This window comes from Lycium barbarum, chromosome 4 (assembly GCF_019175385.1).
Source record: "Lycium barbarum isolate Lr01 chromosome 4, ASM1917538v2, whole genome shotgun sequence".
NCBI classification, from domain to species: Eukaryota; Viridiplantae; Streptophyta; class Magnoliopsida; order Solanales; family Solanaceae; genus Lycium; species Lycium barbarum.
The window spans coordinates 146,617,803-146,630,752 of NC_083340.1; the positions used below are offsets into that span (position 1 = coordinate 146,617,803).

Sequence of the window (12,950 nt, forward strand, 5' to 3'; positions counted from 1 at the left end):
ATGCTAAACCCTGGAGAGACAGTAACCCAATAGACTTGATACTAAGTCTCTTTAATAAGACGATTATATATATGCTTTGCCAAAGTCGTTTTGCCCACACCTTCCTTACCATGTATACCGATGCTTGAGACATTATTATCCTGTGACCACGACCAAATGTCTTCTATATTTTCTTCTGATATTTTCTCGTGAACTTGAGGCACCAATAGTAGACACTCCTCGCGCTCATACATATCATGTACGAGCGTTCCAAAATGTTTACTTTGCTCAAGAAGTTCTCCAGCCCTTCCATTCAACTTCTCCAAAGCACCAGGATTTATCTCCCCTCTTGTTACTTCTTCTTTTAAGGCACTTAATTCTTCTTCGACCTTCATAACATCGTCTAACCAAGAATCAATTTCTCTTTTCCTCTTCTTCTTCCCATATTGCTCTCGATTCTCAACTTCTGTCTTCACATCAACTACTTTATCTGATAATTGCTTCATATTTCTTTCCAGAGTTTTCAAATTCTCATCGAAGTCAATAACACTTCTGACATCCTTTACGCTAGAATCAATTACCTTCCTAGTAAAACTCTCCATGATATTACAAAAATCACTACAAATAAAAAAAAATGGAGTTTAGTTGCATGATAAAATTATAATCAATATGTAGTTTACGAATGTAGTTCAATTTTTTTTATTTTTATTTTGGTTTAGCATTTCAATTTCTTGGACATCTGATCAATGAACGTAATCATTTTAAATAGATTCTTTTATTAAAAAAATAAATCAAATGAATGGCATCAAGGAGCCCAAGACAGTACGTATTTTGCGTGCAATTCAAATTCAAATCTTAATATGATGTTTTCTCAATAAAACTAACTTTTCAATCATATTACTCTTTTTAATTGTTGCTACTATAATATATATGTCAAATTCAACACCTTAAACATCATGTCTGGTAAAATACCTTCATATAATATGGAACAAAGGAAAGTAATATCAGACCGGCTAGCCATTACTGAGAATTGATAGAATCTAAAGTACGAGATTTAACAACGGAAAGTATTTCACTGCTCATGTAAAATGGAATAACTTTTAAAACATTAGAAACACTGAAAAGATAATATACTTGTAGTGCTCAATTGGTCAATTTAAACGAATGCCTGAGATTCTAAGCCAAGTTTACCTGTTTTGCCATATAATCTAGCAAGTATCCTAAGCCAATTTTACCATTCGGATGTAACAAAATCTATGCAAATTGCACATAACACTACAAAAAAACGCTAGATTTGTGGAGGTTTATTTGCGGGGGTTATTATAACCTTCACAAAATTTTATTAATTGTGGAGGTTAGTGTAGGACCCGCTAATTTCCATTGAATTTGCGGGGGTTAAAACCTACGCAGACCTTAAAAAAAAAGTGGCGCCCAAATATTGAGCTTCCCTCGCTTTTTAATTATTTCCCTCAAATATTTTAAAAAACTTAATTTCTCCACTCTCTCTCTCTCTAAAATTCATTTACATTCTCCAGAACTTTCTTCACTCTCTCTCTCTAAAATTCTCTCAATCTCACTCTCTCTCTCTCTCTAAAATTCTCCCAATCATACGGATTCAGATTTTGGGGGTAAGTTAATGTAGAAAATCGGTGAGTTCTTCAAGTTTCTACTGTGGCTGAGTTTATCAAGTTTCTACGGATTCAGATTTTGGGGGTATTCTTCTTCCTTATTCTTCAAATTGTGATTTAATTTAATTTGTAACCTGCATGTGGATTTTCTCTGCATAGTTGTGTTTTTTTTTCACTGATTCTACTGAAATTAACCTGAATATCACTGATAAACTTAGTACATAATTATTTGTGTTTTGTAAGTAATGTTTTTTCGCTAGCTGTGATGATTTTAGGCATGTAAAAATACCTCTTTTGGTTTGAAATGCTGCTTTTGCTTGTTTGATTTCACCGCGGATTGCATTGAGAAAGCTGAAATGGAGTAAGAGTCCTCTACTTTTTGTTGTCATTTTCAAGTTTAGCACAGCTTAACTAACTTAGGTGTAAAATGGAATACAACATATTAACTGCTAGAACGTTCAGGATTATTGCTTTATGTGGTCATGTATCATCAAATATGGGTAAGTATTGCTAATATGGCTTTAAAACTGTATGGTCAATTATGAAACAGAAATGCTGAACCTTATTAGCTAAATTCGTTGATTATCTGCAATTCTTATGCTTTGTGTTTAGCAAACACTGTAGTATAATCTCTTTTTCATATGCATTTCTTCGTATTTGATGAACACATTTCGCTTATCACTGATTTTGTGCTTTTGCATCAATCATTGAAATATGCATATTTCTGCTCAGCGAAATGTTAGATTTCATAGTTGAATTGTAGCTTACTGAAAAAAATTAGGTATTTGTGTGAATCGAGTTAGATTTCAAATTCTAGCTTATTACGACTTAGGTAGTTGTGTTTGTCTAGATTTGTGTGTGAATCTACTTAGACAATGGAATTAACTGGACTAGTTTGTAAAATTTTATTTCTGAAGTAAAGCAACAAATTTTGGCTAGACAACTCATGATGATGACTAGTTCTAACCAAAAGATGATGACTACTACTTGTTTGTTGTATACTTCCTACTTCTCAGTTATCAGCTTTTTGTTTCATTAATCGCTTCAAACCAACCAACAAGCTTGTTTGTATTGGGTTTCTGATGCGCAATTCTGTCTCGACTAATACACAAGCACAAATATTGTTCTGTTTATGCTATATCCATAAATTAGGTTACTAAACTGTTCTTTCCCATGAACTTCTGTAGGTTATATTCAACTCTTCTTCTCAAAAATCTGATTTTTGTTCATCAGTTTCACTTGTTGAAAGGTTATAAACCAGTACTCCCCGATGGATAAATCTTGGATTGGAATGCCTAGAACCACAACTAAATATTTGATTGGGTTGAATCAATTTCTAGATTTTGCATTTACGAACGGAGCTGTAAGAAATAAAATAAAATGTCCGTGTCCTAAATGTGGGAATGAGAAGTGGCAGACTAGAAATATAGTGTACAATCATTTGATCGACAAGCCATTCCCTCAAAATTATGTCACTTGGGTTATGCAAGGGGAAACAGATCTATTGCAAAACTCCGGAAACATAGAGATTATCCCAGATACATTGCCTCCTGAAAATCCTATAGAATTATTAATTAATGAAGCATTTCAGGGCTCAAGGCATAAGCACATTTATGTAGGTCCGTCACAAGTAGTTGGAGAAGAAGAAATGTTAAATGATACTCCTTCAAATAACAAAGATTTTTTTGAGTTGCTTAGAGATGGAAGTGAAGAATTATTTGAAGGGTCCAAGTACTCAAAGCTAGAGTTTTTGTTAAAGTTGTATCAGATAAAGTGTTCGTCTGGGCTAAGTGACAAGGGAATGACTATGATTCTAGATATACTTAGGGATGCATTTGAGTTTGCAAGGATCCCTAATTCTTTCTACGAGGCCAAGAAAACCATAAAAAAGCTTTCTCTTGATTATATCAAGATAGATGCTTGTCCGAATGATTGCATGTTGTACTGGGGAGATGATGCTGATGAGGAAACATGTAAGCATTGTCACGTCTCTAGATGGAAGCCTAACAGGAAGAGAAACACTAATCATGTGCCTGCTAAAAAGAAGAAGCAAAAGAAAATGCCTGCAAAAATATTACGTTACTTTCCGCTAAAACCAAGATTGCAAAGATTGTTCATGTGCTCTAAGATTGCAGAGCATATGCGATGGCATGCAAAGAATAGTAATGGAGATGTAATCATGAGGCATCCTAGAGATGGTGAGGCGTGGAAGAGGTTTGATACTACTTTTCCTGAATTTGCTTCTGATCCCCGAAATGTTCGTTTAGGCCTAGCTAGTGATGGTTTCAATCCTTTTGGGGCGATGAGTACTACTTATAGCATTTGCCCAGTGATTTTGATTCCATATAACCTGCCACCTTGGTTGTGTACGAAGCAACCAAATTTGATCCTATCAATGATCATTCCAGGTCCACGTACGGTAGGGAATAATATAGATGTATACCTACAACCCCTTGTTAAGGAGTTGAATGAGTTATGGTGTGAAGGTGTGGAAACTTTTGATTCATCAAAGAATGAAATGTTTAGAATGCGAGCAACTCTTATGTGGACAATCAGTGACTTTCCCGGACTTGATATTTTATCCAGTTGGAACACACATACTGGTTTTGCATGTCCCTCTTGCAATTTTGACACAGAACCTTGTCGACTTCGTCACAGTAAAAAATGGTGCTTTATTGGTCATCGCCGATTTTTGGCAGGAAATCATAAATTTAGATTGATGAGACATCATTTTTTTGGCAATGTGGAGGAGAGGAACCCGCCAAGAAAGTTATCCGGGTCAGACATTTTGCAACAAGTGAAGGAAATTGATGTTACATTTGGAAGACCAACAGAGTTGAATAATAGAAGGAAAAGAAATAGACAAAGAAATGTTGGGGAAAATGTAACTCAACAATGGAGAAAAAAAAGCATATTCTTTAATCTTCCATATTGGGAATTCAACTTGTTACGCCATAATTTAGATGTTATGCACATTGAGAAGAATGTGTTCGACAATGTTATATACTCTTTGCTAAATGATAAACATAAATCAAAGGATCATGTTAATGCTCGAAAAGATCTACAAGATATGGGTATAAGGCGCGATCTATGGCCAGACGAGAATGAGAATTGTTGGCTTGCTGCATTTACCATTCCAGTTAATAAGAGACTTGCCTTTCTCAAAACTTTAAAGAATGTCTCTGTGCCGGATGGTTACTCAAGTAATATTTCTCGTGGTATTGATCTGGATAATAAGAGGATATTTGGATTAAAGACTCACGATTGTCACATCATTATGGAGCAATTATTGCCCATAGCAATTCGAAATGTGCTTCCAAACCAGGTTGTGGCAACCTTGGTAGAGGTTTCTTCATTTTTTAGACAACTTTGTTCGAAAACCTTGAGCCTCTCGGACCTTGAAAAGCTACAAGATCGGATTGTACTCACACTTTGCCACTTAGAGATATTGTTCCCTACATCCTTTTTTACTGTAATGGTTCATTTAACTGTCCATCTAGTGGATGAAGTAATGAAAGGTGGTCCGGTACATTATCGGTGGATGTATTTTGTTGAAAGGTAAATATTTGACATTCAAAATTCTTTCTTTCGAAGTAAATGCTTTTCTAATATCTTCTTATTTTGGTTATAGATTGTTAGGCCATTTCAAGTCCCTTGTAGGGAATAAATCACAACCAAAAGGTTCCATAGCTGAAGGTTACATAGTTGAAAAAGCTCTGACTCTTTATTCTCGTTATTTTGAGGATATGGAGTCGAGAGTAAATAGGCCTAAACGTGTAAATGATGAACCAAATCATAACATGGCTCCTGAGGAATCATCGTTGTTCCCTCCACAAGGTAAACCTGTCGGAGGCTCAAATTTCCCTTTGACTCAACTGGAGAAGACTCAAGCTCATCGCTATGTGTTACTTAACTGTGCAGCAGTAAAGCCGTTTATTGAGTAAGAAATATAAATTTATTTGAATTCTGATAAAAACATTAGAGTGAAGTGATTTAAATTGATACAGTCAACTCCTTCGTAGTGAATTTAGAGATCACATAAGAAAGAGTTCAAGAGGTCGTCGAAAACTTTTGCCAACAGAAATTGAAAAGAGAGTTAATAAGGAGTTTCCTGATTGGTTTCCAAAGAGAGTAAGTGAATGGTAGTCAAATGTTTGTCTATTCTTAATTAAGTTTCTTGTCTGAATTTTGTATTTGACAGAACTAATTTTGTTTATTTAGATTATGAATCCGGATATAGCCAATACAATCTCTACTGATTTGGAGTTTTTAGCGCGGGTCCGATGACAAATGCAAGAAGGTTCACTGCTTATAACATTAATGGATTCAAATTTCGGACTTTGTCTAGAGAACAAGGATCGAAAACTCAAAACAGTGGAGTTTTCCTTACCTCTGACACCTTGTGTATTGCATCTAATGCTGATAGATATGCGAGGCAAGCGGAATTGCCATATTATGGGAAGGTGGAAGATATTATTGAGCTTAATTATTATGGTCGATTCATGGGTTGTCTCTTCAAATGTCAATGGGCTGACACTACTCGGGGTAGAGGGTTCAAAAGAGATGCTTGGAGTTTTAATTGTGTCAATTTTTCTAGATTGATTCACACCGGCGATCGTGAGGATCATGATCCTTATATTGAAGCATCTCAAGCAAATATGGTCTATTATGTTGATGATGAAACTGATGAAGGATGGAGTGTGGTTGTACATTTAAAGCCAAGAGATTTGTTTGACATGGGAGATCTTGATGAAGGAGAAATGTACGAGAATGAGCCATACCAACAACAAGATTTTGATCAATTTTTTGATGTTGATTATGAAAATGTCCCAATTGCAATAGAGGAGCATATGTCTGAATAGGAATTAAGCTTCGTAGTTCAATGCCAAATCAGTAGTAGTTTTTCATTCCGTTCCTTAGTTCTTATTGGTAATTTAGCTGCAATCTCCATTTATAAATCAGAAAATTGTCCCAAAAACCTTGCATTCTTTAATTTTTTTTTTTTTTGCTTCAAATTTCATTTCAATATTCAGATCTTATCAAAATTTGCTGAATATCCTGGTGAGTATTTTTAACCCTGGATATGTTTTTGTTAATCAACTAGCTATGTGTGTGTTTCATCTACTTTTATTGCTTGCAGATATGCCGAAGCCCAAGCGTTACGAGAACGTACAGAACTCAGTTCACTCAGCATCTACTTCACGAGGTGCAGCACAATCTTCATCAACAACTGAATCAGAACCTTCACATTTTCATGATACGCCATTACCTCATCAACAACTGAATCAGAATCTTCGTCAACAACGGCTGACTTCATTTCTTCAACCGATACCACGGCAGACTCCTTCATTTCAGGCTTCAGCACAGCCAACTCCATCAGTTCGGACCACAACGCAGCCGATTCCATCAGGTCAAACCACAAAGCAGCCGATTCCATCAATTCAAACTGCGTCACAGTCGAAACCACCTAAAAAGTCTAGTGGACGTGCGTCTATGTCACATTGGACGGTAGATGCAATAGGTAATTTCTGCTTCTTACTTCTTCTTTCTTCTTCCTCCTCCTCCTTATTCTTATTCTTTCTTCTTTCTTCTTCTCGCTGTTGTGGGGGTGGGACTGGCAAAATTAGTTCTGCTTCACATGGTGTAGCTTCCTTGCTGTTGAAAATGACAGATGATTGGACATTAGAAAAGGACACTAGTATAGTACTAAAGAAAACTGTAAACAAAATAACTCTAACGTCGCCAATCTTTAACGAGTTTAGCAACATATATATCTAGAGAACTTAGAATAGGTATACATTCTATGTCCAAGAAAAATAAAACAATTGTGGTAATTCTAGAATCAGGAAGGTCCAAGATATTAGCAAGATACCTGTTGCCTAAGACTTCTGAAGAAGAACCAGTTCATTTGCTCCCAAACAAAACATTCAAGCATGTAATTATCTGAAGAGGTGTACATGGAGTCTTTCAAGTACATAAAATGTGCTAACCAAATCATTAGGACAGTGATCAATGTCAAAGTAGTGTAAGATGGCTAACTACTCGGTCAATAAGAACCAAATCATTATAACAAGTCATTTCTGCTTTTGGTTAATGACGGTGGTGTTTGGATCAACTGTGCATATCTCGACTAATCGTCAAGCAGATTGCTACAATCCACACGTATAGGTGGCGTGGTGGGTAAACCTACCACCAATGTTAATATTTCGTTCAGTAAAGAGAACCTCTTTAGTTTAGTACAAATTAGAATGTGAGGTAAACATGTGCAATCTTGAAGCTTCTTTAAATGAGCTTGTCTTCTGCTAAAGTTCTTGATGGTAAGAACAAATGATTACCCAAATGTTATTTGATTGTGATTTCTGAATTTCGGGTTTTTATCTTTTCAGATTCACAAGGAGCTATCAAGAAACTCAAAGTGAAGAAAACGGACGTGTTCAATCTATCTAATGGAGATCGTATTGTGGTTGATTTTGACGACTTAGATTCTCCTATTGGCGAAGGACAAGGCATTCTTGCAGGTTTTTGTGGAATTTTAGCAAAAGACAGCTCCATATTTCCAATTCACTTTGAAAAATGGTCGGATTTACCTGCAGCATACTTCAACAATTGCTTTGATCAATTTATAAAGGTATAGGCTATAAATTGATGACCCACTTAAAAGCAGAGATCAGATAAGAGCTGAGGCAATTAATAAAGTTCCAGATGGGATTCCACGGGATCAATGGATTTTTTATGTTGATTACCGCCTTAAAGAAAAAACAAGGGTATTTATTTAAATGTTTCAATTGGTATGTGTAATTATATGGCTATTTGTTTGTATATCTTAACTTTTGAGTATCTTTTTGTAATGAAATGTGCAAAAGAAATGCTGAAATTCGGAAGACACAAACCATTTCACACATCGGTGGCTCCAAACCCAACTCCAGAAGAAGGGCTGAAATGGTTAATGTTTTTGCTTCATTTTGGATTACTTGAGTGAAACTAGAATTTTTTCCAAGTTAGTTAAGTTATTGTGGCTTTGATTTTTCTATTTATAGATGGCTAATAGCGGACAAAATCCTGGACGAGGTCAACTTTATCTTGCTACTCATAGGAATGAAGATGGATCATATGTCAATGAGGCAGCAAAAGAGATATGTGTAAGTTTTTATGTAATTGTGGATTCAGTAAATTTCTTCAAATCATCTTCCAAGTGGATTGTTCTTACTACATATGTAGATGTAGTTTGACATGATTCTTGACAATATGAGTACATTTATGAGGACCTTATCCAAAAAGAATACATTTACAAGGACCTTAATGATATTAGAGTTTGGAAAACTGTCTGTTCTTGGTTTTAACCAGAATAGTTCCAAACTTTAGTTGAGTGTTAAAATGAGAAAATATAGTAAGCTCATACCAGAATGCTTGCAACCATCATTAGGGTAAATGTTAAGATAGGGAAAATGGTTGGCAAAGCAGTGAGTAGAAGTGAGGATTTTTTTTTTGGATCAAGTAGAAGTGAGGAATTATGATGCAATAAGAAGGTTTGGAAAAACAAGGCAGTGAGTCTAAAAAATCTGCTTTAATTTATTTTTATCTTGTCAACTGGTACTTGAGTTAATCGTGTGTGTTGTGTTTAGGAAAAAATTGAGCAAGCCATGACTCAAAGCATCACAGATGAGTCCGAGATTTCGCCAAATGATGCCGTTGGAAAAGTACTAGGAAAAGAGCATTTTGGACGGGTAAGGTGCTTGGGATTAGGAGCCGTCCCAAGTAGAGCTTTTAAACAAACAAGACCCCGTTATAATGATTTGAATGCTTCAAGTTACAATAATGGTTCATGTTCTTCTCAATGGCAAGAGAAGTACAATCAGATGTTGAGTGCTCACAACAAAAGCCAAGACAACCTCAATTTTTTGATGAATGCTCACACTGAAATGATGAGCGCTTTCAAGATGTATATGATAAGGAAAGAAGGGAGAATACCTGAAGAATTTGCTGGGATCTTTGTTTCTACTACTCCTCCTTCAACGGTAAGATTGTTAACTTTGAAATGTAACTTGCTCACATGCTAAATTAATCTCAAACTATAATCCCTTCATTGTAGACTTATTGGAACCTAGAGTAGTTCCTTCTATGTACCTTTTTCTGTTAAGATGATGAGAATGTAAGTAGTTATGCTCTATTTTTATTGTCATTATTCAAGAATGGAGACCTAGGGAATCTGGATCTAGACAACAAGTATAAAGGTACATTTTTTGATTGCTACTTTATTGATGGATGATACTCTGTGTCTCAAGAACTGCAACGTTTCTGTGTGGATGAACCTGTGAAATGCCCTCTTATATTTGGAGGTAAACATTAACGTTATGTGTTAGAAGAGAAAGAGTTCCATCAAACTTTCTACGCCCCTTAATATCTCCACGTTTGACATATTAAATATTAGAAATTATTTTCTTTGTTAAGCTAGTATGTCTGGCCTAGTTTTTTTCTCCAGCATTATGCCTATTTGTAATAAGGCATTGAGTGTGCCATTCTTCTGAAGAAATTCCTGTAAATTTTTTCTTCTTGTTTAGAACAATTTTTGAATGCAAATTAGCATACTCCGCATACACTCTAGATTTTCCACTTCCTAAGTCTGCAGAATATGACCACTGACGAAATACTGTGTAAGAATGTATAAATTTGTATACCATAGAACAAAATGCATCAACTAGGATTATCCACTTCAAGGACACGGTGGCTGTTTGCTAGAATGAATGTATATTTGTTTAAGCTATTGATTCAAACATAAGTAGCATGAACAATTATATCTCTGATTATGAGGATTTGATCATTAGTTGTGGTCCTTTTGATTTATTTTATTTTATTTTAAATTCTTTTTTGTAGCCAAGTGATGCAGCTAGTGGACACATTTCACCCACGGACGTAAGAAGATCATTTGGTGGCAGTAATCGTAATGGCAACCTATGAAGTTCCGTGCAATTGTATTAGACAATTAAGTATGGTAGTTAATTGAATGGACGTGGCAGATCCTTTGTGATTAGTGGTTTGAGTGGATGTGTTTAATGTTAGTTTTTGAGACTAATGAGGATACTGATGTTGGAGTGAATGTGTTTAATATTAGGTTTGAGACTAATGATAATACTTGCTTTATGTTAATGCCAATATGGCTTAATAATACATTGATGTTACTTGATTTTAGTAAACAATTTGAATAATAAATTGATGCTTCATATATTCTCAATCAGTTTTGGAGTAATAATTGTCCCAAAAAAGGTATTAGAATAGCATAGCTAACAATGGCTAGCTGGTGAAATGTATTCAAACTTTCAGAGGTTGTAACTCCCGCTAAATAAATGAATTGTGGGGGTTTTAACCCACAGAACATTTTTTTAACAAAAAAATTAAATAGCAATTGCGGAGGTCATAACCACCGCTAAATACATCACACAACCGCCGTAATTGTGTTGCAGCGGTCAGGAAAAAAACCTCCGAAAAATGTTTGCGGCGACCAGAATTGGGGGGGTTTTGTGGACCGCTGCTACAGAGGATAGCGGGGGTTAACAACCGCCGCAATAAGTGAATTTAACCCCCGCAAATGGAGGCTTTTTTTGTAGTGTAACTCTTATATCAAAGATGTAAAATTTGTATTGTTATCCTAGGGAGGATTTTATTTTAAAAAAACCATTATCCATTATTTGGTTGATTATCAAGCAAAGGGCGCACATCATTCAACAAGTTCAAGATTTTTTGGATTGATAAATTAAAGTAATTAGTTTGCTCCATTAATTACCATGTATCATGGGATGTTAGAAGTTTGTGATATATATGAAGTGGAATTGACCCACAACTGAAGGCAAAAAGAGTTTGAAGGCTTTAAATATTAAAAACCTTTGTATTTTTAGAATTTATTTAAAATTTGAAGTTAATGGACATATTTGTTCATGAAATAAGATGACTATTCAGAACAGTCATTTTTCTAAATCTATAAATAAGGTCTTCCTTCGTGAAGTGGCTAAGAAAAATCTGCAGGTATAATCTGGGCTTTGTTTTATCTTAAAGGAAATTGCTTGTATTTTTTCCAATATATATACATGCAAAATCTCTTTAAGGAAAGTCAATTTATTCACGCCTCAAAGTCATTATCTTCTTCAATTATGTTTTCCTATTTTTCTAACATGGTGTCAGCTTTATAAAAAATAAAATAATGATGCAAAACGAACCTGCTAAAAAAATCTAACCATCTACAGAAGTAGGTATGTGATTGTACAACAAACCTGCCCAAAACATGAAGTGCACCGACCAAAGAAGACATGATGTACAGATCTCCCATAAGCTTCCAAATCCTGTTGGTTTTGTTTTTTTATAGACTTGCGAGACTTTGAGTAATCCTTCTGTTGTGATACAAAAATGACAGTTAATATTGCCTAAGAACTTTGACTTAGGTAGAAAGATCCATTTTTGTTTGCAAATATTGCCTAAGAACTTTGAAATATAACTTCAATCAAACATAACATTGAATTTACTAACTGCTTGATTTTCTTCTATCTGAAAAGTTATAGAGAAAAAGGAAAAGGTGATTTTAAGATAATTAAGAGGTGTATTTAAGAGAGTTAAAAGTGACTCTTCAGGTTTTTAACATATCTTATTAATTTTAAAATGAGGGAAAAAGGAGAAACAAAGATAAATGGTGTTTTTGACCAAGAAAAAGTGGCAAGTCACCTTGACTATGCCAGATTATATATATTTATAGAGATTTACGTTCAGTTGTTCAGCAGTCAGATCTATTAATAGACTGAATTAGAAGCATTGAAATTTATGTCTGAAGGACTTGAAAAAAAAACTTTCTACAAATAAATTTAAAAATTCAGTATTTTACTTAAGGCTGAAAAAAATTCAGTATTTTACCTTTTGTTCTTCAAGTTGAAGCAGAAGGAATTACCTAAAAAAAAAATAAAAAAATGCGCATACTGCTTGGTTTGGTCAAGGTCTTTCTTTAAGAAGAAAACAAAGATGTGGTCCAGAATTTTCTCGGATATAACTCTTTTGAAAAGATATTTCTGGTGGGGAATTAAAAGAAAAATTGGGTAGGAAAAAATTGTGTTAGAATAACTATTTTTTTCCAGAAAATGTTTGGAAATGTGTTTTCTAAAGTCATTTTTAAAAGCATCAAGTGTAGCCCAGTAAAATGTGGAGATAACGTCTGCGTACATCTTATCCTTCCAGACTCCACTAGTGATTGGGTATGTTGTAGTTGTTGTAAAGTGTAACCTTGTAACTTATTCCCTCCGTTTCATAATAGGTGATTTTTTAAGCTCATGCACACTCATTGAGAAATTATTCACTCCTAAAAAATTA

General features: G+C 34.8%; 4 protein-coding genes across 4 annotated transcripts; 3 read left to right on the top strand and 1 right to left on the bottom strand.

The window, feature by feature from the left end:
- Positions 1 to 34: 34 nt before the first annotated feature.
- Positions 35 to 1,000, bottom strand: LOC132638005 (probable disease resistance protein At1g61310). The gene is made up of 2 exons (XM_060355003.1): positions 990 to 1,000; positions 35 to 597 (listed from the first exon to the last, which is right to left on the bottom strand). Exons 1-2 carry the CDS (start codon positions 998 to 1,000, stop codon positions 42 to 44), a joined length of 567 nt encoding a protein of 188 aa, XP_060210986.1. The 3' UTR covers positions 35 to 41.
- Positions 1,001 to 2,877: 1,877 nt separating this feature from the next.
- Positions 2,878 to 5,551, top strand: LOC132638006 (uncharacterized). Its single transcript, XM_060355004.1, has 2 exons — positions 2,878 to 5,165; positions 5,239 to 5,551. The coding sequence occupies exons 1-2, from the start codon at positions 2,878 to 2,880 to the stop codon at positions 5,549 to 5,551; spliced, it is 2,601 nt and encodes an 866-aa protein (XP_060210987.1).
- A 1,198-nt stretch (positions 5,552 to 6,749) lies between these two features.
- On the top strand, positions 6,750 to 8,241 carry LOC132638007 (uncharacterized). The gene is made up of 2 exons (XM_060355005.1): positions 6,750 to 7,128; positions 7,994 to 8,241. The coding sequence occupies exons 1-2, from the start codon at positions 6,750 to 6,752 to the stop codon at positions 8,239 to 8,241; spliced, it is 627 nt and encodes a 208-aa protein (XP_060210988.1).
- Positions 6,990 to 10,863, top strand: LOC132636909 (uncharacterized). The gene is made up of 5 exons (XM_060353987.1): positions 6,990 to 7,128; positions 7,994 to 8,549; positions 8,645 to 8,746; positions 9,230 to 9,622; positions 10,479 to 10,863. The coding sequence occupies exons 2-5, from the start codon at positions 8,460 to 8,462 to the stop codon at positions 10,560 to 10,562; spliced, it is 669 nt and encodes a 222-aa protein (XP_060209970.1). The 5' UTR covers positions 6,990 to 7,128; positions 7,994 to 8,459; the 3' UTR covers positions 10,563 to 10,863.
- Positions 10,864 to 12,950: the final 2,087 nt, after the last annotated feature.

Coding starts and splice junctions, on each gene's coding strand:
- LOC132638006 (XM_060355004.1), top strand. CDS start 2,878: ATGGATAAATCTTGGATTGGAATGCCTAGAACCACAACTAAATATTTG. Junction 5,166..5,238: donor TGGATGTATTTTGTTGAAAG/GTAAATATTTGA, acceptor TTTTGGTTATAG/ATTGTTAGGCCATTTCAAGT.
- LOC132638007 (XM_060355005.1), top strand. CDS start 6,750: ATGCCGAAGCCCAAGCGTTACGAGAACGTACAGAACTCAGTTCACTCA. Junction 7,129..7,993: donor TTGGACGGTAGATGCAATAG/GTAATTTCTGCT, acceptor TTATCTTTTCAG/ATTCACAAGGAGCTATCAAG.
- LOC132636909 (XM_060353987.1), top strand. CDS start 8,460: ATGTGCAAAAGAAATGCTGAAATTCGGAAGACACAAACCATTTCACAC. Junction 8,550..8,644: donor CCAGAAGAAGGGCTGAAATG/GTTAATGTTTTT, acceptor TTCTATTTATAG/ATGGCTAATAGCGGACAAAA. Junction 8,747..9,229: donor AGGCAGCAAAAGAGATATGT/GTAAGTTTTTAT, acceptor TGTTGTGTTTAG/GAAAAAATTGAGCAAGCCAT.